Genomic DNA, 23,985 nt, shown 5'->3' with positions numbered 1-23,985 from the left:
AGCTTTGAGAGCGTATTGGTGGCATAGTGGGTGGTTGAAAAGGAAGGGATTGAATTAATTGACGTGTTTTGGGTAGGGGTGGCCACTCGGTGGTAGTGGCCACTCGGTAGTGAATTACGTTATCAGTAACGTATTCGGTAAGCGAGCTGCGCATGCAAGCGAGCTGCGCACCCCAAAACACCATAGTAAATGCGATAAATTACAACCTGATATCTCAACAACAGTGGCCTATATAGACTTTTCCTTTCAGCCTCGTATTTAATAGGTGATATTCAGCCCATTTAGAGAATTTAGGGGACACATATCTCTTAATGACTACGATATATATATTTCTAGATTTTTGCAGCGTAACTTTTGGTAATTTTTGAAACGATGGTAATATAGTATCCTAATCTCTTTGAGATTGATACATAATACTCATAAGCCTTATCAATAGCTATCGACAAACGCGGAGATAGAATGAATATACCGTTGTTGAGATATAAATGTGGAATCCAGCGTGTTTACTATGTGTTTTGGGGTGCGCAGCTCGCTTGCATGCGCAGCTCGCTTACCGAATACGTTAACTAACCAGAGGTTGACCACACAACATCAAACTATTTTATAGTTAACAATTATATAGTTAACAATTATATAGTTGACAGTCTGATATTGTATCTATAAATTGATATTTGTAGTTTTATGCAATTGATAAATGCTAATCTTCAAAGCCTCCGAATATCACAGGAGCCTGGATACCATACTAAATCCATGAGCGCACCGCACCGGTCATTTCCTGGTAAAGAGAGATTTGTTGCTCATGGTCGATGGATGAACCTATTCACTCTGCCTGTCATTCAAAGCGAACAACCGCCATCGATTATGGTGTTTGTGCCTGTCATACTTCTGGACCTTGCGAGAAGAAGAACCTGCGCTGCCACATCCTACACAAAATGCGAACATTAGCTTTCCAGGTGTAGAAACAACCACAAAATCGACCTACCTCGAGTTCAACAAACCGCTTTAGCTTAGTCTGTTGCCGGTGTATCTCCTTTTGCTCATCCGTGAACCTTTTTGCCCAGTCCTATCCAAGGGGTGAGTTTCGCTCTGGTATACCAACGTAGGAGGTATATGCTTACTGTCTGAAGTAGTCCCGGAGAAACGCTATTGACACGAATATGTGGGCCTACCATACCGGCCAACGCCTTGACCATATGTAGCTGAGCAGCTTTCGTGACACCGTAGGCCTTGTGGTATATTGTTAGCTGGCAATGTATGCTAGAAAGGGAGTAGGCAATTAAATTATTACCAAGGAGCTACCCATTCCTCTCACCCCTGCGATTGAGGAAGTCGTTATGAAAGATCCCTCGACTTGCTCGAGGTAAGGCTTTGCGGCATGCAATAACCACAAATGGGACTTGACGTTGATATTGAAGGCTTGGTCCCAGTCCTCTTCAAAAACATTGTCATCTATAGATGTCGTATCTCGGAACCTTGACCACCCTCCGTTGGAAAAGACAACATCGATACGACCCATAGTGTCATACGCCTCCTTGACAAGACGCCGAATGTCAGCCGGAGAGCCTAGGTCGGCACGAATGGTTAAGTATCTGACTGAGTCCTGGTCGCCAGCGTTCTGACCGGCTTCTTCGCCTGATAGCTGGGCAACTAAACTCTCTGCTCGCTTGGAATTGGAAATGTAGTTGATGACTACCCGATACCCTTCCCGTGCGAAAGTTTTGGCCACCACTGCGCCTAGGCCCGCGCTACCAGCGGTGACAAGGATCACAGGAGTTGAAAGCATGGCGTTGAAGTTTGTGGAATGTGAAAACTGCATGGGCTTTTCGCTTGGATACTAAAAACAGAGTACCGCTTTGGTAATGATTAAACACAGTTTTGTGAAGAGCACTGTGTAGCTAGACCTCAATGGCGCCCGTTTCTCGGTCGGAACTCTGATGTAGGCTATTCCTAATGGTTTTATCAATTTTGAGCCATACTAACATCAAAGATATTGGGATAACTGTCGGGAATCCAGATATACCCTTATCGGATTGTCGATAACTACGTAAAGGACAGTACTTGAAATAGAAGATAGATTGATGTCCCCATTCGGCTATTGCATCCTCTTTCATCAATGCCGGGGCTGAGCTATTGGCTAGCGGACTCTCCGATCGTGTTTCGGACTCGTCGATCGGTCCGACTGGAATTTTTCATTTTGAGGTGAGAGAGGTGACCTTGGAATGTCAGTCATAGTAAACCGAGAGCTTTTTTTTTTGACTCTAGTTACACGACCGCAATATTTTCTGGGATTGCGACAAATGGTCCTCCAAGTCTTATTTAGTTCCATTCCATTTCGAATTTCATCGACTAAAACACTTTTTTCAAACCTCAAGCTTTCTATCATTTATTCGTATGCTCGATATTGCAGGGCTTTCTATGTCGTCGGTGCTCGTCTACCGGTGGACTAGATGTGGTGTAGCAACATACCCGGCTCAAGCTACCAGGAGTAGGTTCGAGAAATCGTATTTGGTCGAAATTCTGGCGCGTAGGTATGTTGACATGCGTATCATCATTTCAACCTTGCGGAAATGAAAAGGTAAAGGCTGCCTGCACCTGGCCTAGATAGTCTTTTCCGTGGTCTTAGCGTTGTGATTTGAGACTCAGTAAAGCACAGAAGCCAACCGAATGTTAAGATAGCGCTCCGCAAAGCCCACAAAGCCCATAGCCCAACCCACAAATGGGCTGGGCTTTGGGCCCGAGTCCGGGCCCATCAAGCCCAACTAGCACCAAACAATGCAAACATTTCAAAAGATTAATTACACCAAGTTTGAGCCCCGTAATTAGCAGTTCTATTGTAGTAATATTGTATTATCTAGATATATAAGTCTTGAAGGATAATTTAGATTTATGCACCACGTTAAGATATACGAGAAAACGTGTTGATCAAGAATAACCTAAACGACAGTGGTTTGTTAAGAAGTGGTGATATTCCTTGTTGATCCAAGATATATATTCACCTGGGCAGTAACTATCAAAATATCAATATTAAGTAAGCATTTCCCCCCGCGATATCTCGACCTCTACTCGTCAAACTTCTCTTAAAATCAAAGTCTACATTGAAATAGCTTATGTACTGAATTTCAAGTTCTAAAAAATTAGTAGGAAGGTAGGATACAGCGATTACAATTCGACGGTTTAGAAGCGCCAAGGCTATTATGGGCCCCCATTTATGGGCTCTGCGAAACGCTAGGTAAAATTGAGCTCTGACCGAAGTTCTAGCTTTCAACAATATCCTAAATATGAATACAATGACAACAAAACGGCATTGTGTACTCTGTACACGATTTATTTGTCTTTCTGATTCTATCTTCTGAATCTATATATCGACAACTGCAACAGCCTTGACCTCAACAATCATTCGTGGGTCAGGCAGCTCCCTGACGCCAATGGTAGCTCTAGCTGGCGCACTATCTCGGGTCTTAAAGACCTTATTCCACTCCTCGTTCATGCCAGCATATTGGGTCTCCATGTCCAGGATGTACACAACAGCGTCAATCAAGTTATGGATGCCGCCCTTTCCATCTGTCGCGCCTCTGATGATGTTGTCGATGTTCTCGAGAACTGCAGCTGTTTGTTTGCGAATGTCGAGAGTGCGCTTTCCGTCCGAAGTCTCAGTGACGCCAGGCCAGGTGCCATCAGGGCGGCAGCACGCGGTGCCGGACACGTAGATGGTGCGGTGGTTGGAGAGAGGTGCAAGGCGAGCCTGTGGGAATCTGGTGGCACCCTCAGGGGCATCAGGCTTGACTAGGTATGCTTGTCCGTTGGGAGACATGGTGACTAAGTGTGACTAGTAGGAGGCTTGTAGGTCGCAGTGGCTGATTGAGGGAAAGGACAATGGTGGTTGCGATGATGGCAATTAATGATGAACCTTGGCTTGTTTGATGATTACACCAGGCTTCTTTAATATTCTTCAGGGTTGCCCCAGTGTTCTTGTCTTTTCTCCTCGGCATGATTGAACTCATCTATATGTGGTTCCACTTTTGTGCTCAGCCAGCGGAGATGGCACTGGCGATTGCGCTGTATACTTAGTGTCGGGGTGTCCGATTCGCTTCGAGCGACGGTCGCCCCGGTCGCCTTTTTCATCAACAGTACGATATCCGATCGGTTGGCCCTTTCTACGTCTGCTTTCACTCTATCAGCCGATATCGGGGTGTTGTTTGCTGTGTGGTTCCCTTTCATCCCATTCCAAGCAAAAATTCAAGGCTGAGACTAGACTAGACAAACCGATTATAATGCTCGGTCTGCGATCACCACAGGCTATCTCGGACTATCCTCATTTTCCTTGCCTTGATTCCAACGGGGATTCGAACTAGATTCTGGAAGAAGGTCGAAAGTTTCAACGAGAAAAGTGACCAGAAGCAAAAACGAAAAGGAAAGATAGATTGGGCACAACTCCTTAATACCCATGGCCCACCCACTTTCCAGCATATCGGAGAAACCCCCATCCAGTCCAGGATGGAAAGGTAGCGAACAACAATTCGACGGAGAAGCTGCGCATCAAGTCCTGTCTGCGAATTCCACAGAGAGGATCGATGAACGTGTCGTTACGGAATACCCTGAAGGGGGCTGGGAGGGCTGGAAAGTAGTACTGGGAAGCTGGATGGCCTTGTTTGGATCCATGTCCTTCATGAATAGTATTGGAACATTCCAGACATACCTCCTGCGGAACCAGCTCAGCAACCACAGTCCCGAAGCCGTGGGCTGGATCTTTGGCGTCTACAATGGTCTGACGTTTCTTCTTGGTATTCAAGCGGGGCCCATCTTCGATGCAAGGGGTCCCCGTGGGCTGATCTGCTGTGGAGGTGTTCTGACGGTTCTATACCTCATGTTGCTGGGAATTTGTACAGAGTACTGGCATTTCATGCTCGTGTATGGTGTTTTGGGAGGCATTAGTCTCTCGCTCATATTTGGCCCAGCCATTGCCATTGTTGCCCACTACTTCGACGCCAGACGTGGACTCGCCACCGGAATAGCATCATCCGGGGGCGCTGTTGGAGGTGTTGTATTTCCCTTGATGCTCCAGAGACTGTTTGACACAGTTGGTTTTGCTTGGGCAACCCGGATTGCGGGGCTTGTGTGTGTTGTTACCTTTTTGCTTGCAGGAATTCTTGTTAGTCCTCGCTTCGCCCCAAAGCAGTTAACTCTGTCGACTGTGCGTCCTGATTTATCTGTCTTTCGACAAGGCGGCTTGACCTTGACAAGCTTTGGCGTCTTCTTCCTTGAGTGGGGTCTGTTCATTCCTTTTACCTATCTCCCATCTTATGCACTTGATCACGGGAGCTCGGCAGGCTTTTCTTATATGCTCCTCTCGTTGATCAATGCCGCCGGGATATTTGGTCGATGGGTTCCGGGTTTCTATGCCGATCGGCTAGGAAGATTTAACATGCTCATTATCACTGTTCTCGGCTGTTTTCTCAGCATCTTGTGCTTGTGGCTACCGACCAAGTCGAGCGAGCCACTAATGGTTATCTTTGCCTTGGTTTTTGGGTTCTTCAGTGGTAGTAACGTCAGCCTAGCTCCGGTATGCGTTGGCCAGCTGTGCAAAGTCGAATCGTTCGGTAGATATTACTCTACAGCATACATACTCGTCAGCATAAGGTTAGTAATTACTCTTTTGGCTCGCTTTTCCTATAAGACTGATGTAATTATCAGTATGCTCACCGGGACCGCATTGGGTGGCAAATTCATAAAGCTTTGTAATGGTGAGTATCATGGCGTGATAGCGTTCGCATGTGCAAGCTACCTGGTGAGCTTCGTTTGCCTCGTCATGGCGAAGATAATTTGCAGCGGGAAAAGCAAGATCTGGTCAAAGTTTTAGTCCCATGTGTGTCAAACATTTGTCTCAACATATCTTTGAGTGATATGCGTGTCACCAAAACCACCGCAGAACTCATCAGTTTAGTTGTTAGGTAGACTTTGCCGAATCCTGAGAGTACACATTTGTGTCAGGGTAATTGGTCTGGTCATCGGATCGTGGCGCCAAACATCCCACGCCAAAACCCTCACATATTTTGTTTAGTCGGTTGCAATCCGAGGCTGTTCTTATCATATTGGGTCAAAAGTTACATACCAATGAGAATACCACACATGGTTGTCCATATTCCTGTCAATACATATTTCCGGCAATGGGTATTCACCACTGTAATTATGGTCGCTATCATTTCCCGTCCGTGCAAGATCGGGACTGCGAAAAGGGCCACATAGCTATCTCTTGCACAGCCATAGGGCTAGAAAAGCATGCTCAGGTGGGGTTTGCAGCATCCGTGAGGGACAATGTGTGGCGCCGGACTGTTATCTTTCGTCGTACACCTGTCTGCGCTTTCAAGCCTCGGATGAAGCGACGGTCCACAAAATATGCCATCGGACCTTCCGACCGATCACGTCGTAATGGGAAGCTCCAAGGTCATTCTATATAAGCTTACTTTACTAGTACAGCCGCTAGATACGATTGAAAGCAAATGAGCTACGTCCCATCCACTCAAAATGTCAACAGCTACATCCCAGCACTATCAAATCGATGACTTCACTTTCCAGAATGGAACCGGCCCGACATCGGTCCAGCTAGCCTTCCTAGACATGAATCCAACTGCAGAGAAAGTGGCCCTTGTTCTAACCTCTTTCCGTGGTCGGCTTCCGTCTACCTTGACCTTTAGCGATGGCGCCCTCAAGGGCCACAGGGTCATTGCTGTGGCATTGTTTGGTAATGGAGAATCTTCAAGTCCATCCAACATGGTCAATTTCCCCACATCGCTGACCTACGAAGACTGCGTTCGTGCTCAGCACCAGTTGCTGAATTCGTATCTCAACATCAAGACTATCGATGTGGTGGTTGGTTTCTCCATGGGTGGGCAGTGCTCGTACTACTGGACTTTGATGTACCCTGACATGGTCCGGAACGCGGTCATTATATGTTCCTCGGCTCGCACCAGCCGCCACAACTACCAGTTTCTAGAGGGGCCAAAAGCTGCGCTGGAGTATGCTGCGGACTACCACAAGGGAGATCGCAACAAGTCATCTTTAAAGCCATTGGGTGGACTCCGAGCTTTCGGAAAAGCATACTCAGCGTGGTTGACAAGTCCTGAGTGGTTTGAGAAAGAGATGTACAAGTCAATTGGATACGAAACATTGAGCGATTGGGATAAGGATGCGGCTGGGACAAACTATCACAATTGGCACCCCGATGATTTGCTCGCCAAGATAGGCATGTGGCAGAAAGCCGATGTCACTTTAATCTCGGGAGATACATCTATACAAGAAGCACTGGCACGGATCACAGCGCGTGTCCTGGTCATGCCATGTTCGACAGACCAGTACTTTCGCTGGGAAGCGTCTGAGAAGGAGTCACAAGCGATTCCTCGCTCAACGTTCGTGGTCATACCATCTGCATGGGGTCACTTGGCTGGACTGGGCTGTAACTCGGCAGATAAAGATTTTATGGATCGGACGATAGCTGAGTTTTTGAGGACACAGTGAGACATGGCGTAAAGTACAGATGCCCGATACGGAACAAAGTGTGTGGACCTGTTCAAATCTCAGAATACACAGATCCACATCGTGATGGGTTTGAATAAAATAAAAAAATAAATTTTACACTAGTCAGAGACACTACAATCTCCCTCAAGTTGCAGTTACTATGATCATTCAATTTTGTGAGACCTCTGCTGTTCTCTGATATATCTCGCGCCCCCGTTCAAATAAAGCCGCAGCCTCGATAAGCTGTTCGTCAGCCCAACGACTTGCAACAATCTGCATACCTACGGGTAGCGGGGCATCTGGATGGTCTTTGACTGTGGAGAAGCCACATGGCACATTCAACCCGGGATGGCCAGTGACATTAAAGGGGCAAGTATTGCTGGTCAAGCCAATGGCGACACCGAGTCTATCTAGGATAGAGGTTCTTCTCCCGTCGAGACCGTTTGGATCTGGGTGAGGCATTGCGACTGTCGGCGCACAGGGTGTGACGAGGATATCAACATGCTCAAGAGCAGAATCGTACGCAGCTCTGAGCGCAAAGACCATGCGATGAGCCTTGGCCTCCAACCCTGCTTTGGATGATTCCCTGGCGAATCTTTCGCTCAGCATGATGTTTACTACAGCTGGGTTATTACATGTTAACTTGTCGTACGTCGCCTGGGATGGAGGCCATTTGATCTGAGTATGCGGCGGCAGGAAAGAAAGGTGGCCAGAAGGATTTCCTTGGCACAGGTAATTAGACATGGATGGTCGTGTTGCCGCTGTCCAGATTACTGGGCCTTGCTGGTGCATTGGAATAGACACCTCAATGACAGAGGCTCCGACAGCTTCAAAGTATCGGGTTGCTGCCTGGAAGACTATGTCTCGCACATCGGCAGCAACCCCAGGCATGCAGAAAGATTCCTTCAGCAATCCTACCCTTAGCTTGTGACCAGGTTGTGATGTAGACTGGATTCCTTGCCTGGCCTGGCGTAATAGTTTTGAATAGGGCTTCACATGACGTATCAAAGGGGTCTCAGGGGACATACGAGGGTCGTAGCCATCGTAGCCTGCCATGACCTCCAACAGCGTAGCAACATCTTCAAGTTCAGCCGCTAGCGGGCCTAGGTGGTCAATCATGGGCGACATGGACCCTGCGCCGGTGTAGGGAACTAGACCGAATGTAGGCTTTAACCCGTAAATGCCATTGTACGAGGCCGGGATTCGCACCGATCCAGCCTGGTCAGTGCCAATAGCCAACTCTACCGTTCTTCCCCATGATGAGCCGCTCCCTGCTGATGCCAGGCGATGGGCTGCAACAAGAACTGCGGATCCGCTGCTGCTTCCACCAGCCGTGTAATTTCGCAAGCGTGGATTATGAACCGGGCCAGTCGCCGAGGTGAAGGACAAGGGAGAGGCACAAAAGCTCTCGCAAGTAGATGTTCCTTTGATGATGCCACCAGCCCCAAGAATCCGCGACACCACAACGGCGTCGATAGGGGAGATGGGGTACCCGTCGGCCTGAGGGAACAGTGACTGGGGCACTCCAAGCGTTGTCGGCAGCCCTCCGACAGATATATTGTCCTTCACGGCAACAGTACGTCCAGTCAGTAGATTACCCGCTGGAGTCACAGATCGTAGATCACATTGGTAACTCCAACCGTTGAAAGGATTGTCTTCCGGTGTTGGCGTCCAAAACTTGCGACGTTCCAGCGTCTCACGAGGAAGTAAATCTGGTGCAATATAATCGGGCGCATCGTCAATGCTTCTGAGAACTGTCTCAAGCGACCTCAGCAGAGTGAGGTAATCCTGCGCATCTTTGTCGTCCATATAGTCAACATGGAGCTGGGCTGCGAAGGCCTGTAGATCCTTTTCACTGATTTTAGAGCTATACCGAGTTTTAGTTGCTGAGATGGTCCACGTTCATGTGCAGGGGTTGCTTACCCTACACCATCAGAGATTGACACAATAGACATTGTGGCGATGACCTTCTGAAACTTGGGAGAAAAGAGGAGTAGTGTTGCAAGATCTCATGGTACTCATTTAATTAATAGCCTGGAGATACCTCAGCGGGAGTATTTTACTATCGCGATGTGTCTCAAGTATGTCGGCCCGTCCGATTGAAGTTGAATCCTATCAAATGTGCCCGCCATCCCAGGTCACTGTGATAACGATCGGAGGGAAGGAGGTGTACTTTGAACTTATTGTTCAGTTTTAATGTTAATTCTCGTGGTCGTAGAATGATCAATGCATTGGTTTTTTTTTTTGTTTTCTTTTTTTTTTTTTTTTTTGAAGATCAACAAGCAACGATGTGTATTCAAATTTGCTGGACATTAAACCATACAATTAAAATAACACTAAGGACTGAGATTAGTCCCATCCACGAAATAACATGAGCTCATAGACTGATGTTTGTCTCATTGTTACATGAAATGGACTACTTGTCTGTACATTTTTTCCTCCATTATTGACCATTAGCAAACAGAATGCGGCCTCCGTCAACGCAAAGCGATATTCCATCCACATACGCCTAGAAATGATGTTAGTATTGTTCGCTGTAGGACAAGACTGACCAGTCTCCAAAAAGGCTGCATATACTTACACCCGCACGGCTGACAAGGTACAAGATAGTGCCAGCAATATCGTCCTCGATTCCTGCTCTCTTAGCTGGGACCTTGTCAAAAAGGGCGCCGAAGACGTTCCCTTTCTCCCCAACAGGGTTCATTTTGCTTGGAACAACTATTTTGATTAGCATCTGCCTTTATTCACATGGGGATCACCACGTCTGGTTTCACTCACAACCTGGATTGATTCCCGCCACTCGTACATAGAAGCGGCTGAACTTGGCTGCCAGCAGCTTAACTAAGTGGTCAGTTGCGGCTTTGCTTGTAGCATAACTCGTCAGGTCCACGTTTGTGACATTGTGCATGCTTGCGCATGAACTAGTGATCACGACCACTCCGCGACCATCACTTCGACCAAGCCGGCCATCGGGTAGTGTGAGACGTGAAGCAGCCTCTAGCATTGGGAGGAAGGCCACAGAAAGGAAGTAGTGGGCAGTAGTGTTGACACAAAATGTGTCAGCCCAGTCTGAGTGTCGCGAGGACCACATCGAGGCCTGCAGTTCGGACAGGGATGCCTCCAACACATTACATTGGACAGGTGGGTCTCGTCTTATGCCCGCGTTGGAAATGAGCATATCAACATGAGTCTCCCGCTTGCTGACCTGAGCAGCAAGATCTTGGATGGCTTGCTTTTCAGAAACATCGCAGGGGATCCTAAGGTTGACATTTAGTATAATTTGCGTGATCATCAATGTTGAGGTTGTTCTCGTCCAAACCTACCCATGGGCAGATCCTCCGACTTCTTTGCCAAGTTCGTTGAGCTCTGTTACCTTCTTGTTAATCTGCTCACTCAGTAAATCGATGAGGTACACCTTGGCGCCGTTTTTTACAAGGCCCTATCATAACGAAGTTAATTATCTGTCAACAGTATCATGAATAAGTTCGGAGTCCCCATGGCAAGTTAGCACAGGCAAACAAACTTACTCTGGCAATCATAAACCCGAGGCCACTACTGCCTCCTGTCACAACTGCCACGTACCCCTTGACCCCGAACAAATTATCTGCCAGAAGAGAAGACATGCTAATAGGATAATAGACTGCGATGTGCTGTGCTGGCACTGTTGTGAACTAAAAACGTGGGGAGCTACAGCAGTTGTGCTACTTTATTAGGGTTTTGATAAGCGCTTATATTGTGAGTCGGAAGGGCCGACGAGTAGGTCATAGGGGAGCCAATCCCGAGGAACAGCACACCTCATTGGGGCGATTTCCAAGCGCAATATTATGATTCGATCATGGCTAACTCGATCCTATCATCTCAACCCCACCATGGAAACATTAATTGCATGTATTGAATGTGGTGCTGGCTTCCAGTGATTGCAATGGCAAGGTACTACAGCATAGTTTTTAGCTTCCTTCCTCCACTCCACGCTTGCATTGCTTTATAATTCGTTAGTGATCAGCCTTTTGCGAGCACTCACTTGAGTTTGTGCTAGATGCTGGTCACATGGGTGGAGAAAGAACACTGCACTCAACATTTCATTCTCGCAGACATGGTCACAATTCGAATACTTCATATCTATCATTTTTGGTTTATGCATTTGCTAAACTTACATAGACATAATACATTCTTAAGAGGAGCCAATATACTCAATAAAGGTCCAGCCGTGTCCAGTCCATTCTAGCCCATGAACAGACTTGAAATCTCCACGATAATTCGTTGATGAATGATGCATTGAGATATGTTTTTCAACATATCCAAAATAAAAGCTAAATGGTATAAGTAACAGCAATCACATAGTTCCTGAGGTATGCACGCGCACTCCTTTTGTCACGTAACTACCCCCATGTTTTTCTTCGCCTCGAGGTCATTGTATAAATCATGATATTATCTAGTCCGATTGCTTGGAATACACCCTGCACATCTGAGAGTTTCAGGGTCACACCGAACATAGCATTCAAAAATTGAATTACTCCTTGTAGTGCTCGCTGGTCCTCTGCTCGGCAAGGTCCAGGCACTTGGCCGTCATGGCCGTATCACGGGGAATGAGCTTAACTTTGAACTCCCTGGGAATGGCAACCAGCGCCGTCTTGAACTGGTTGTACTCGACATAGTCGGTATTGGGGGGGTTCTCTTTGCTCGCCACGATCTTGTAGGACGACAGAATCCTCACCAACGCAGAGTACAAGAGGCGAGAAGCAATGAACTGGCCTGAGCAAGCACGAGAACCAGTGCCAAAGCTCAAGTGATCAAGTCCACCGCTAGTGGCCTCGGTTGGGGGGTCGATCGTTTTCAGCCACCGCTCGGGGTTGAACTGCCCAGCGTCGGGTCCGAAATGGTCGACATCTGGAAACTTTAGACTCTTACAACATAACTGGGACGGGAACTCTTAGCTGCTATTCACTCACCATGGTTACCCGCCTGGGCGTTGATCAAGATCATAGTTTTGGGGGATGATGGGCACCATTCCAGTTGACCTCGGAGACAGTCTTTCGCGGAAGACTTAAGGAGCTGACGGTGTAGTATCGGCCAGCCTCCTTGACAATGGCATTGATGTATGGGATTGTCTCCTCCTTAAAGCACCCAGTCCAGGCGTCGGTTTCACTGGGATAGTGGCGTTTAATATCCTCGTAAGCCCGATCCTGCCATAACTGTCCTTCCTCGGTGGACAAAGACCCAATACACGAAGTTAGAGTTCCAGGAATTGTTTCGAAACCACCGGAAACCAAGGACAGGCAAATTGAGGAAACTTCGACACCAGAGAGCTTGGTCTCCTCATCCTTCAGGATGGCAGCAGATATGCAAGGCTTGTCGGTACCGTTCTTGATCATCTCGCGAACCTTATTCAAGAGGAGGTCCAAATATACATCACGACGCTGACGAAGCTCCTTCGAGCGGGCATTCTTCTCATTGTTGGGCAAATATCGAAGTGCCGGGATGTAATCCTGAAGGTTCTCAGAGGCGCTGCGCAACAGGGAAATAGACGATCCGACATGAAGAATCTCGCGGAGTAGCTCGTCGTAGACAGCGTCCATGCGAATACCGTAGCAGAGTGTCAGGGTTGTATTGAGCGCGTATCGCTGAATGTACGGGCGAACGTCAATCTCGATCTGGCCGTTGCGGCTGTCCTTTTTCATGTCTCGGAGGATGCAGTAACTTTCAAGGTCAAACATCGGGTAATAGTTTCTCAAGGCGGGGCGACTCAAAGCGGTTCCAGCAGCCTTGCGCTTCTTCTTACAAGACTCATCCCATGGCGAAGATCCAATAGTAAAGCCCTGTGTGCTGCTGATTACGCTATGGAAGGTGTAGAGCATGGGGCGATCAATGACTGCATTCTGATTACCGAGGAGCATCTTCTTGCAGTCATCAAATGAGTTAACAACGACGGCCCTCGTGTTACCCAGCTTGATCTGGAAGACAGATTGGTTGTGCTGGCGCCACCACTTTTCTAAAACTGTAGCATGATCCTCGCCGAGCTTGAGAAGATGTCCAAATAATGGAACAGCGCCAGGGATTTCTGGCATGCCCTTGATGTGAGGAATGTCGGTAGCATACAGAAGCTGTCGAACTTCGTCAACACATGGAGAGCGATAGGAGCCAGGGAAATTTAAAGGACAACTTACTGTGTAGAGCATGTAGGTGAGCAGCACCACTATCAATGCTGTCAAGACTGGTCCAGCATGTTCCTGTTCCTTGAGCTGATACAGTTTATAGCCCAGCCAATCGCCCCCTCCATGTACTTTGGCGTCCATGTTCGATGATTATATGAATTTTGGAGTACAGTTAAAACCCCAAGAAGAAGAAAGAAATATATGTGAATGGTCCAGATTGAAGAGGGTGTTGGAATGATTTATCCTTTCATGATATCATGAGCTCAAACGCGCGACTTTCATATGCTTTTCCTCCCAAGACACTGCATCTTCCCGTGAAATAAGCAGCACGATAGGTTTAGTGGCGGATGATCCGATCGCGGTCGAGGTCACCACTTTTGAGATTAGGAAAGTGTTATATCGGCCCTTCCGACGAGATGTGGACCCCACATGGCGGAGTCGCCGTCCAAATTATTATCGTGATTATAATTGTTTCCAAAAAAAAAAAAAAAAAAACAGAAAATATGGGATTACGGCACATACCAAGTTCCCATTCGAACCAACATGGTCATTCCTTTTCCCTGTGTATCACCCGCGTAATTGCAAAATGGTCTATCAAAGTATACTGGCGAATGAACACACATTTCGAGGGAAAAATAGACACATTATTGTTAACAAGAATACGCCTGATACACTACAACCTCGTAGTCACACTCAAGGGCTCTCGGATTACGTCGACATCAGAATCGGGATTCCCGACCGATTATAGGCAATTCCGCAACTTCACGAGGCCATGTTGGACGTGCAGGATCGTCGGAGGTTATTATCAGGTGGCTTTGATTGTAGACTCTAGTCAATCAGAGTGGTCCAATGTATGTCTGTGAACTTATCTGGGGTGCGTTAGCATCCTTGGCAGCCCCAGACTCCCTAAGGCTTGTTGATAAGGATGTCGCTTGGGGATGCACTATTATAAAATAGTGTGAACTAGACCATATTCTGTAATGTTTAATTCACATTTTTTGCACTCCAAGTTATGAATAACAAGCAAGCAGACAAACACGATGGCAATGAAAAAGTGTACCAGACAACGTCGATAGTCGATTCGCTTGCTGTAGAGCAGCCGCTCCACCGCCCGTCTACCAAACGGGGTCTCAAAGCACGCCATGCGCTCTTCATTGCCTGGGGTGGCACTGTTGGGACTGGCCTCTTCATCACCACTGGTAAGACTCTTGCGACTGGTGGACCAGCCTTCCTCGTCGGGAGCTATGTCTTCATATCCATCTTGGTATACTTCATTCTTACGGGAATCATTGAGATGGCCACGTTTCTTCCTGTGCGTGGAGGTTCCATGAGTCGGTACGGCCACCGCTTCGTGTCCAAGAGTCTCGGGTTTGCCATGGGTTGGCTTTATGTCTATTCTTTTGCCATACTGGTCCCATTTGAGCTTACTGCATGCGCGATCCTCATAGACTTTTGGCAACCGGGGATCAACAGCGCAGTTTGGATCACTATTTTGCTGGTCTTGTTGGTCATTCTGAACGTCCTTCCTGTACTTTTCTACGGCGAAGCAGAATTTTTTTTCACTGGTGTCAAACTGGCCACCATTATCGGCCTACTTTGTCTTTCGTTCGTCTTGTTCTGGGGAGGAGGTCCTGACCGCAATAGACTCGGATTCCACTACTGGAAAGATCCTGGTGCGACAAAGACCTTGATACTAGAGGGTGACGCTGGCAGACTCGTTGCCGTTATCGCGACTGTGATCAGCAGCATCTTGCCCTTCAGCTTTACGCCCGAGATGGTGGTTGGAACGGCAGCCGAGATCAGAGACCCGAGCAAAAATGTACCAAGGGTGGCAAAACATTTCACCTGGCGTCTGATTGTTCTTTTCGTCGGCAGCGCCATCGGTATCTCAGTCATATGCCCTTCGAATGCTGCTACTCTCACGAGTGGAAGCGATGCCGCCTCCTCACCGTGGGTCGCGGGTATTCACCAAGCTGGAATACCCGCTTTGGACAGCATCATAAACGCTGTGGCGCTTGTAGCAGCCTGGTCAACGGGTAATGCATTCCTTTACCTCTCTAGTCGATCCCTTCACTCTATCGCAATGGAAGGTAACGCTCCTCAAATATTTCAGCGCTGCACTGCAAAGGGAGTGCCCATCTATGCTGTGGGGGCAACATCATGTGTCTCTCTGTTGGCGTATATGACGCTTAACTCTTCCTCGGCAACCATCTTGAACTGGCTTTTGAACTTGGTCAACACAGGCGGGTTCCTGTCCTGGGTCTGCTGTTCCATCACATATCTTCGTTTTCGAGAGGCCTGTGACGTTCAGGGCGTTCCCAAATCAAAGCTTACACAAAGGTCCCCGCTACAGCCATACAGTTCGTGGATTACGCTCGTTTTGTTCAGTGTCTTGTGTCTTTTGAACGGCTTCACGGTCTTCTTCCCGTCCGAGTGGTCAATTGCTTCCTTCATGTCAGCATACATTGGGTTGCCGGCGTTTCTCATCCTGTATTTTGGTCACAGATTCATTAATTATAAAGAGCCGTGGGCCATTCCGTCACATCTTGTGGATCTACAACTTGACCCAGCGGAATTGGATAATAATTGATGTGTCTCAGCTGGAATGAGAACTATGTTATGAACGCTTTTAGACTTGGAAACTGTTCAGTATGATTTATTGCCCTTGATGCGAAGCCAATGCTTACATTTTGGTAATTAGCAGAGCCAATGCTTGTATTTGTAAACGGTATCATTCAATTCTGATGCAAACGACCATGTTTCCTCCATTGCGTCAGTTAAACTGTGGATTTCCTAACTGGGCAGCCGTGACCTATCACGCGATATTTGATGTATACCCAATGAGGTGTAGTAAAATCGTTGAAATGCTGGATACGTACAGTGGCGTTTCAAGAGTATTTGCACCCGAGTACTACGAAAATTTCCAGGCCACCTTCCTTTCTACTAGTTAATAATTTACTGAACGCGTTAAGTAATAATTACTCAACGGAAGGCCCACATACACGCTTAGATATGTATGGCAAAAGCTCTAGCGTGCAGGTTACAATAGAAGAGAGTAGAGGAAAAGCATTAGGAAGTACTGGGGTGCAAATACTCATGAAACATGACTGTATGTTAGTGTGCACATTGACACACATGTTGGATGGATCGTTTGTTCAGTTTCGTGGGTCCAAAACAAGAATATGCCACGACGGGCTGGGACCGATTAACTTAGACCATAGAAATCCTCCAACCAATATACAGGTATATAGTTCCCAATCCTCGAAACCATGTCCAAATATATATATTTCCACCCGTACCTTCGGCAAATTATAGAATTGAATTTTCAAATTTAATCTGCAGCATCTCTCAGTCACACTACAAGAACGACATTGAGAATACGCTGTACGTTGTCGGCGTTGAATATGTAAGGTACTTGAAATTGAAGCCAGAGAGGTGTCGGCATCCAAAGGGCTCCACAAATGGGCCCGATGCACGTGATTCAATGACATAATCCACGCTACTGGGTCCGTCGAATAAAATTCTGCGATCCGTTTTCTCTTTCCTTTCTTCTTCACTTCAAAACATATACACGGTCCCCAACACACTCTTGTCGATGGAATAATCTCACTCTGTCTACATATTTTAGTTTAGGGACCCAGACCGAAGAATGCTCGTTCTAATCCCGCCCCCTGACATGAAGCCAGAGGGGAACGGGTTCGCTTTTGAGCCAACATCCCCAATTCTTGTGACATGAAACTTGCGACTTGAATCTTGCGCGGTTTTTCTTGATTCTCTGTGGTGTTTACTTGCAGGGGCTGGCTTCGACTGGTAACGAACTCATTGATGTTTGAGTTCAACTCTGCAAGTCAGCCCAAGTCCTTGCAACTTGGTTATTGCCTACAGACAGGGATAACCATACTCGCGATCCTCGATGACTAATCACATATCTAGCTAGATAGACGTAAACACTCTTGGCATCTTCGAAGTCTTGTCCGTCATATCGTGATGTTTGAGGTCAAAAAGATGCCAATACTAAGCCCTCACAGTTGGACACGTCTTTCTGGAGACTCCCTCGTGTTACGTCCGCTCCCTCTATGGGGCTGTGCGTGTCAAAGTAGGGAGATACATTCCATGTAAACAAATATATATTGTTGTAGCGTGGTATCGGAGAAAAGACCAGGAATGCTCCGTCGTTGTGTTATCTCAAACGTGCATCTCACATCAGTCCTTGCTAAGGACTTGCAGCACCCCTTCATCAAAGCCCTGCGTCTCCCCGCGGACACTTTGTTCCTGCATGTTTAGTAATTGTTTGATTATTGCAGATTTGAAAATTTGCAAAGGAAAGCCCGTGAAACCTGCCCAGGTCTCCAGGGTATGTTTGACTCAGGTCAGCCTAAAAACTGCAGACAGAGCACTTAGGTGTGACTGAGATGATGGATGGTCAGGCATGAATGCAATCCTTACTAGCACTGCTTCGCATGTTTCAACATGGAATGCGGCACGAGTCACTGAAGTGTGGTCCACCTAGTCACTTTCCCTCGCTTTGATCCACCGATTGACTCTCATCGATATCCCTTGATTGATGTCAAGCCAATCATTAGCTCCAATGAATACAGTTCGAGGGGGGAGGCATTAATTTCCATGGCAATACGGAGTATGCAAATGACTGTATCGAATCTTTCTCCAGACATAGCCATGAATATGACCAAAGGGCCCATGAAATCCAACAAACAGGGTGAAATTATCTCGTCCATCCTAGACAAAGTCAGAGTAACACGCGAGGACGCGCGGTAGCTAGTCGCAACAAGGCTCTTAACCCTAGCACCCCTTGGGCTCCCATTCCCTTCATGATATGATTGAGCGCGCTACGTATAAATCCAAGCTAACTTCCATAGACCCGACTCTGTTCCATCTAGCGCTCTCTCCGCCTACAACAGTCACTCTTTGTACCATTCCAAACCCACACTCATTGAGACAACCTTTTGGACACATACCCTCCCTTAATCTATATCCTACTTGATATATTCCAGCATTCACAATGGCTCGCTTCAGTCTCTCATTCATTTCCGTTTTCCTCCTCCTCGCGGTCCTCGCTCTCTCCATGCCCGCCCAGCGCGGTGGGCAAGCCCCAAGTCAACCGCTTGGGCTCAATGGTGCTATTAATGAATTGAGGGTTAGTCAACTGTATGAAAGTCACCATTCGCTGGCGTCGTATTGACCAATGAAATCAGCATCCCGCCAGGTCGGTGAATGCTCCTGACGGCAAGAACAGCAACGAAAAGGAGAAAATGGAGGCCAAGGTCGCTGCCAAGCTGGCTGAAAAGGCCGGGGTTGCTAACACGCCTACTCCCGTTGCAACCCGTACCGACGAGTCAAAGCCCAAGTTTACTGGCTTGGGCAGGATTCCTTTGATCGGTTCCGTAATCGGTGATAACCTATGAAGCTGGCACGAAATCCGTGGTGATCACAATCATTTTTTGGCCGAAACTAGAAGGTCATTATTCATTTTCGTTTTTTTACTTTGGTTTGCAAGGGCAATGCTCAATGAGATTCTTGTGAGGTTCAACGGTCAATTTGGAATGATTAGTTGTGGTGTTTGTTTGTTATGTCCTATTTTAAACCTTTGTTTAGTCAAGTTGCATCCGCTGCTGTGATAATTTGAAGAAAACACATCCCCATTCTTCTCCAGGCCCTCATCGCATTATGACCTTTTCTCGCTGCTTGCTTGTTGTTGACCTTCATGAAGTCCCGTGTAATACCCTGCATAGTACCATGACATCATGAGGTTTTTCAAAGACTCATCTTGAACTAAAAGAAGAAGTTAATTAGCTGAATCTCCATGTGCCGAATGCGAAGCATACCGTTTGCCATGACTGGATGAGGCATCGGAATAGTAGGCGCGGAAACCGCAGAATTAGTATCCACTGGCTGAGAAGGCTGTATATTGTTAGCAAGTCCATGAAGGATGGAAGGATATATCATTAGCATGGCAATATACCTCAGGAACAGACTCGGAAGTTTGATCATCAACGGTCATTGAGACATTTTCATTGTTAGGTTGAATGGCATCGTCCTCTTCGGCTTTGATGAGTTCACCATCACCGTGATGTACATCTGGAGGCATATGAGTGTCTTCTGCTTCTTTTAAGGCATCTTCAACATCTTCACCCTTGGCGTGAATGCTCCAATAATGCTGCCGTCATGTTAGGTATTGGTCACGTGGGTTAGAGATTAGTTGACTGACCTGGTATTCTTCGACAGCATCGTCCCAGGACTGTACCAGAGCAGAATCATCCCAGACCTCTGCATGTGTCATGGACACTTTTTTATTCTTCCCCATGATGCTGGCCCATTTGGGATTGAAGGTTATTGAGTTGTAGTAAGTAAACATCTTGGCGCTAATCATGGTAATCGGTGGTCGGGAGGGCTCACCGCCTTCCGTGCAAATCAGAGAAGAAAAAAAAGTTTCCCGCAGATGCTCGAGCAGCATACAGTCTCCAATTCAACACAACAAAACCTCAAAATGGCCCCTGATAAGAGAGTTTCAAAGCGCAAAGGTAGGTTTCATGCTTCTGGCCAGTGTTATTTATTTTCATTTCACTAACACTACTATAGCTGCGCCTGTCGCCGCCGACTCTCCCGCCAAAAAAACCAAGAAGGTCGAGGCCAAACCTGCTGAGGCAACCAAGGAAGCTGCTCCTAAGTCTATCCTGAAGAAGAACGAGAAGGCCACCAAGTCCAAGGCAGAGAAGGCTGCTGTGCCGGCTAAGACAAATGTCGAGCCCACCCGCCAGGTCAAGCCTCGCAAGCGTGCTGCTGACTTCCTTACCGACGAGGAAACCGAAGAGCCTGTCGCACCTGTGAAGGCTGATAAGAAGGCCGAGAAGAAGCCTGCGGCTAAAAAGTCCAAAAAGGAGGAGGCTGAGACCACCCCCGCTCCTAAGAAGGCTGCCGCGAAGAAAGCCACCCCCAAGACCAAGAAGCCCGAGCCCGTCGTCGAGTCCGAAGAGGAAGACGCCGAGGTGGATGTCTCCCCAGCAGACGAAAGCGAAGCTGAGAACGAGGCTGTTGATGATCAGACTGAGGCACTCATTAAGGGCTTCGAGAGCAGTGGCGACGAGGACGAGTCTGATGGTGAGGGTTACAAAGAGGGTGAACCTATCCCCAAAGCCCCAGATACCAAGAAGGCCGAGCGCAAGCTCGCCAAGCAGCTGCGCAAGGATGGCCCTCCCGAGGAGCCCGGCACTGTCTACATTGGGTAAGTTTCGACCGTAATTGCTGAGCATTTTGAACCATCTAACATCCTATTCTCAGACGTATCCCCCACGGTTTCTACGAGCACCAGATGAAGGCCTATTTCTCCCAATTCGGTGAAATCACCAAACTCCGTCTTTCGCGCAACCGTCTCACCGGCCGCTCCAAGCACTACGCGTTCATTGAATTCTCCTCGACCACCGTCGCCAAGATTGTCGCTGACACAATGGACAACTACCTCATGTATGGCCACATCGTCAAGTGCAAGTACGTCCCAAAAGAGCAGTTGCACCCCGAGATCTGGAAGGGCGCCAACCGCCGCTTCAAGGTTACGCCATGGAACCGCATTGAGAAGAAGCGTCTCGCGAGGGGCAAGACACGTGAGCAATGGTCGAAGAGCATCGAATCCGAGCAGAAGAAGAGAGAGGCCAAGCTTCACAAGCTCAAGGCCCTAGGTTACGAGCTTGATCTTCCCCAGCTGAAGAGCGTCGATGATGTCCCCATCCAGGAGGCTCCTAAGGCTGTTGAGGCCCCCGAGACCACTGATACCACTGAAGCGTCCACCGAGGAGCCTGTCAAGGCTATCGAGGCTCCTACTCCTACCGATGATACCCCGAAGAAGGCCAAGAAGGGCAAGAAGACAGAGACACCCAAGGAGGTTGCTACAGAGTCACCGGCTGCTAAGTCTTCCATTGCCAAGGCGCCTGCCACTAAGGCGAAGGGAAAGGCCACCAAGAAGGCTACCAAGTCTAAGTCCAAGGCGTAAACGGGATCATGTAAAAATCGTTTGTAATTTCATTCATCAAGCCTTCTTCTCAAATGCATTGTTTTTTGTCTCTCTCTTCATCAATAAACTCTCTTTGGTACTATGTGAAGTCTAATAGTACTTAGGTATGTGAAGCCTAAAGTAGCATTAACAAATCACAAAAAAGGCGATGGAGGTAAGTGCACTCCGTATGGCAATGGCTGACAGGGATCTCTCAAGTTAATAGGTTCTGTCTATTCGCCTTCTAAATATTGTTAGCTCCCTCTCCTTCTCTCTTTCTCTCTCTCGCTGTCCCTCCCGCTTTGTGTGTGTGTGTGTGTGTGGAAGTTAAAATAACAAGATCTCTTCTTCCCTTTAGCGAGGAAAAATCCATCGGTTTGCAGCAACATATCTGCTCGACAACTTATATCGTACAACATACTGGTAGATATATAATTACCCTCCGGAACGTTGCAAGCCCTAAGCCGATGCCATGTACGCTAGTCCCAACCAAGCTAGTCCCATCACCTGACTAGAGCGAGAAAAATAAAAGCTTTGTCCCGAACAATCTTTTCCCTCTTCTTCTCTCAACTCCTCGCTCAAAGAATCGCATTCAAAGCTCACGCACAAAAGGAAGCTTTGCTCTCTTTTCAATCTTGCTTTGGGAGAAAGTCCCCGGACACCCTGCGCTTTGGATAAAACCAAAGTACCAAGTCAGGCACTGCGGAAACGCGCCGCCATAGAAGCAATTCGATAGCGGCTTATGCCCTATTCCCTCACGGCGCTCTGTACCACCCGACGGTTACATTTTACAATGTCTCTGGAAACAATGGGGTGTGTGTGGGGTGTTGGAGGGGGGAAGGACTGGTGGTTAAACACCTTTCCTTGTATTGGGTTGCCTTTCGTCATGTTCGGATAGTCATGCGATTGCCTCCTGTCTACTTCTTTGGAAGTCGATGGAGGTAACTCAATGGGGCTCATTCTTGAGGCGAGGAGTTCCAAAGTCTTTTTCAAGAGTCTGTAGCTTATGGCAAAGCGGTGATGAGATGCTGTCTCGTCGCAGAAGCCCTGTCACAGGGGCCGGACTCTTCTATCTTGCCATAGGTTTTCTTTTTGTTCGCGTGATGATATACCAATCATAGAGTCAAGCACAGAGACCCCAAGGGGTTGTTGACGATAAACGATTTAAAATTATCTGATGAACATTATATAGCCAATTTTCCAATTCGAGCAGTTCAAGTAACAATGAAATTCATTGAAATGGAATATTCATAACTTAATTTTAGCATTTCACTTCGTATAATACAGACGGTATTTATGCAATGATATAGCTCTAATCATGTTCTCGCGTTCACTGTGCCTTCCGCTCAGCTCCAAGTGGCACAGCCTCCTTCTGTCCCTCCTTTTGACCAGCCACCTGCACAAGCAATGATCCCACAATTTCGGCGGCGAGCGCAATGGTAGTCGCACAGACATTGCTCCAAACCTGGATGCTCACAGATCCCAACGGGGCACGAGGGAAGGACAGAATCCATTCAACGTAGTAGGGGAACCAGGACTCGGGGAGGCGGAAAACAGGTGTCTTTGAGTACCAGAACTGCAGGAAGATCTTCAACCCGTTTGTACAGATCCAGCGGGCGATCTTGACGGTCCAGTCGAAGGAGGATTTCTGCGAGGTGAGCTTTTTATCTGTGAAGAGACAACGGTTTTAGCAGTCCGATCGACAGTAAAAACAAGGCCATTTGTAGTATTGTGGTATCGTGACATACTCAGCGCCTCGTATTCCTCCATGGTCTTGTCGTGTCGTCTTCTGGCCTTCGCCCACTTCGCAAATTCATCCTGGGAGCTTGTGCTGTTCATTTCGTGCTTCTGCTCGAGGACTTGGCGCTTCAACTGCTGCTGTTTGCGTGCAGTTCTCGAGGTTTGCGTCGGCAGTTTTAAGTAAAGGAGCCATAGCTGTATGCCAAAGAGAGTAGGTGTTAGCGCGTGTAAACACAATGTGGGCGGGCGGCGGAGCTGGGAAGCTTCTCAAAGGCCACATATGGACTGATTGAAGACGTACAAGACTATCGACGGTACTCGCACCGATCGTGTTGACCAGGTAGATTGCGATGTGCACGAAGAAGACCGTAAGGACAAGGGACAACATCGTGGCGGGGGTTGGCAAGACCAAGATGAGGCGTTTTGAATGCGACGGCGCAGGCTGGGAGAGCCTAGAAGAAAGCGAAGTTGGCACAGTCGGCGACCACGCGATTTTCTGGTAGCTCTGCTGGGGTGAGACAGCAAATGTCCTGCTAAAATAGATGTTGGTTGCTAGTTGAAGGAGTGAATGACGTCCCT

General features: G+C 47.7%; 13 protein-coding genes across 13 annotated transcripts; 5 read left to right on the top strand and 8 right to left on the bottom strand.

Moving 5' to 3' along the window:
• Positions 1–836: 836 nt before the first annotated feature.
• On the bottom strand, positions 837–1,783 carry N7500_010819 (SDR family NAD(P)-dependent oxidoreductase; the record flags this gene model as incomplete). Its single annotated transcript, XM_056681957.1, has 4 exons — positions 837–923; positions 983–1,063; positions 1,119–1,226; positions 1,313–1,783. 4 exons carry the CDS (start codon positions 1,781–1,783, stop codon positions 837–839), a joined length of 747 nt encoding a protein of 248 aa, XP_056527366.1.
• A 1,572-nt stretch (positions 1,784–3,355) lies between these two features.
• On the bottom strand, positions 3,356–3,811 carry N7500_010818 (RidA family protein; the record flags this gene model as incomplete). Its single annotated transcript, XM_056681956.1, has 1 exon — positions 3,356–3,811. One exon carries the CDS (start codon positions 3,809–3,811, stop codon positions 3,356–3,358), a length of 456 nt encoding a protein of 151 aa, XP_056527365.1.
• Positions 3,812–4,444: 633 nt separating this feature from the next.
• On the top strand, positions 4,445–5,739 carry N7500_010817 (uncharacterized protein; the record flags this gene model as incomplete). The annotated part of the gene is made up of 2 exons (XM_056681955.1): positions 4,445–5,560; positions 5,692–5,739. The coding sequence occupies 2 exons, from the start codon at positions 4,445–4,447 to the stop codon at positions 5,737–5,739; spliced, it is 1,164 nt and encodes a 387-aa protein (XP_056527364.1).
• A 783-nt stretch (positions 5,740–6,522) lies between these two features.
• On the top strand, positions 6,523–7,512 carry N7500_010816 (uncharacterized protein; the record flags this gene model as incomplete). Its single annotated transcript, XM_056681954.1, has 1 exon — positions 6,523–7,512. One exon carries the CDS (start codon positions 6,523–6,525, stop codon positions 7,510–7,512), a length of 990 nt encoding a protein of 329 aa, XP_056527363.1.
• Positions 7,513–7,680: 168 nt separating this feature from the next.
• Positions 7,681–9,467, bottom strand: N7500_010815 (Amidase; the record flags this gene model as incomplete). Its single annotated transcript, XM_056681953.1, has 2 exons — positions 7,681–9,379; positions 9,436–9,467. The coding sequence occupies 2 exons, from the start codon at positions 9,465–9,467 to the stop codon at positions 7,681–7,683; spliced, it is 1,731 nt and encodes a 576-aa protein (XP_056527362.1).
• Positions 9,468–9,955: 488 nt separating this feature from the next.
• N7500_010814 (SDR family NAD(P)-dependent oxidoreductase) lies at positions 9,956–11,135 on the bottom strand (the record flags this gene model as incomplete). The annotated part of the gene is made up of 5 exons (XM_056681952.1): positions 9,956–10,021; positions 10,094–10,230; positions 10,291–10,769; positions 10,836–10,951; positions 11,040–11,135. The coding sequence occupies 5 exons, from the start codon at positions 11,133–11,135 to the stop codon at positions 9,956–9,958; spliced, it is 894 nt and encodes a 297-aa protein (XP_056527361.1).
• Positions 11,136–12,022: 887 nt separating this feature from the next.
• On the bottom strand, positions 12,023–13,805 carry N7500_010813 (uncharacterized protein; the record flags this gene model as incomplete). The annotated part of the gene is made up of 4 exons (XM_056681951.1): positions 12,023–12,399; positions 12,462–12,474; positions 12,531–13,613; positions 13,677–13,805. 4 exons carry the CDS (start codon positions 13,803–13,805, stop codon positions 12,023–12,025), a joined length of 1,602 nt encoding a protein of 533 aa, XP_056527360.1.
• An 871-nt stretch (positions 13,806–14,676) lies between these two features.
• Positions 14,677–16,254, top strand: N7500_010812 (proline permease PrnB; the record flags this gene model as incomplete). The annotated part of the gene is made up of 1 exon (XM_056681950.1): positions 14,677–16,254. One exon carries the CDS (start codon positions 14,677–14,679, stop codon positions 16,252–16,254), a length of 1,578 nt encoding a protein of 525 aa, XP_056527359.1.
• A 2,430-nt stretch (positions 16,255–18,684) lies between these two features.
• Positions 18,685–19,087, top strand: N7500_010811 (uncharacterized protein; the record flags this gene model as incomplete). The annotated part of the gene is made up of 2 exons (XM_056681949.1): positions 18,685–18,819; positions 18,878–19,087. 2 exons carry the CDS (start codon positions 18,685–18,687, stop codon positions 19,085–19,087), a joined length of 345 nt encoding a protein of 114 aa, XP_056527358.1.
• A 260-nt stretch (positions 19,088–19,347) lies between these two features.
• N7500_010810 (uncharacterized protein) lies at positions 19,348–20,037 on the bottom strand (the record flags this gene model as incomplete). Its single annotated transcript, XM_056681948.1, has 4 exons — positions 19,348–19,454; positions 19,508–19,583; positions 19,645–19,839; positions 19,891–20,037. 4 exons carry the CDS (start codon positions 20,035–20,037, stop codon positions 19,348–19,350), a joined length of 525 nt encoding a protein of 174 aa, XP_056527357.1.
• A 132-nt stretch (positions 20,038–20,169) lies between these two features.
• Positions 20,170–21,666, top strand: N7500_010809 (RNA-binding protein; the record flags this gene model as incomplete). The annotated part of the gene is made up of 3 exons (XM_056681947.1): positions 20,170–20,203; positions 20,262–20,904; positions 20,961–21,666. The coding sequence occupies 3 exons, from the start codon at positions 20,170–20,172 to the stop codon at positions 21,664–21,666; spliced, it is 1,383 nt and encodes a 460-aa protein (XP_056527356.1).
• A 592-nt stretch (positions 21,667–22,258) lies between these two features.
• On the bottom strand, positions 22,259–22,626 carry N7500_010808 (uncharacterized protein; the record flags this gene model as incomplete). The annotated part of the gene is given in 2 exon segments (XM_056681946.1): positions 22,259–22,431; positions 22,446–22,626. The coding sequence occupies 2 exon segments, from the start codon at positions 22,624–22,626 to the stop codon at positions 22,259–22,261; spliced, it is 354 nt and encodes a 117-aa protein (XP_056527355.1).
• A 370-nt stretch (positions 22,627–22,996) lies between these two features.
• Positions 22,997–23,794, bottom strand: N7500_010807 (guided entry of tail-anchored proteins factor 1; the record flags this gene model as incomplete). Its single annotated transcript, XM_056681945.1, has 3 exons — positions 22,997–23,334; positions 23,415–23,601; positions 23,708–23,794. 3 exons carry the CDS (start codon positions 23,792–23,794, stop codon positions 22,997–22,999), a joined length of 612 nt encoding a protein of 203 aa, XP_056527354.1.
• Positions 23,795–23,985: the final 191 nt, after the last annotated feature.

The sequence above is a fragment of the Penicillium coprophilum genome, assembly GCF_028826855.1.
Source record: "Penicillium coprophilum strain IBT 35676 chromosome Unknown utg000007l_segment0_segment0, whole genome shotgun sequence".
NCBI classification, from domain to species: domain Eukaryota; kingdom Fungi; phylum Ascomycota; class Eurotiomycetes; order Eurotiales; family Aspergillaceae; genus Penicillium; species Penicillium coprophilum.
This window is presented reverse-complemented; position numbering and strand designations above follow the sequence as displayed.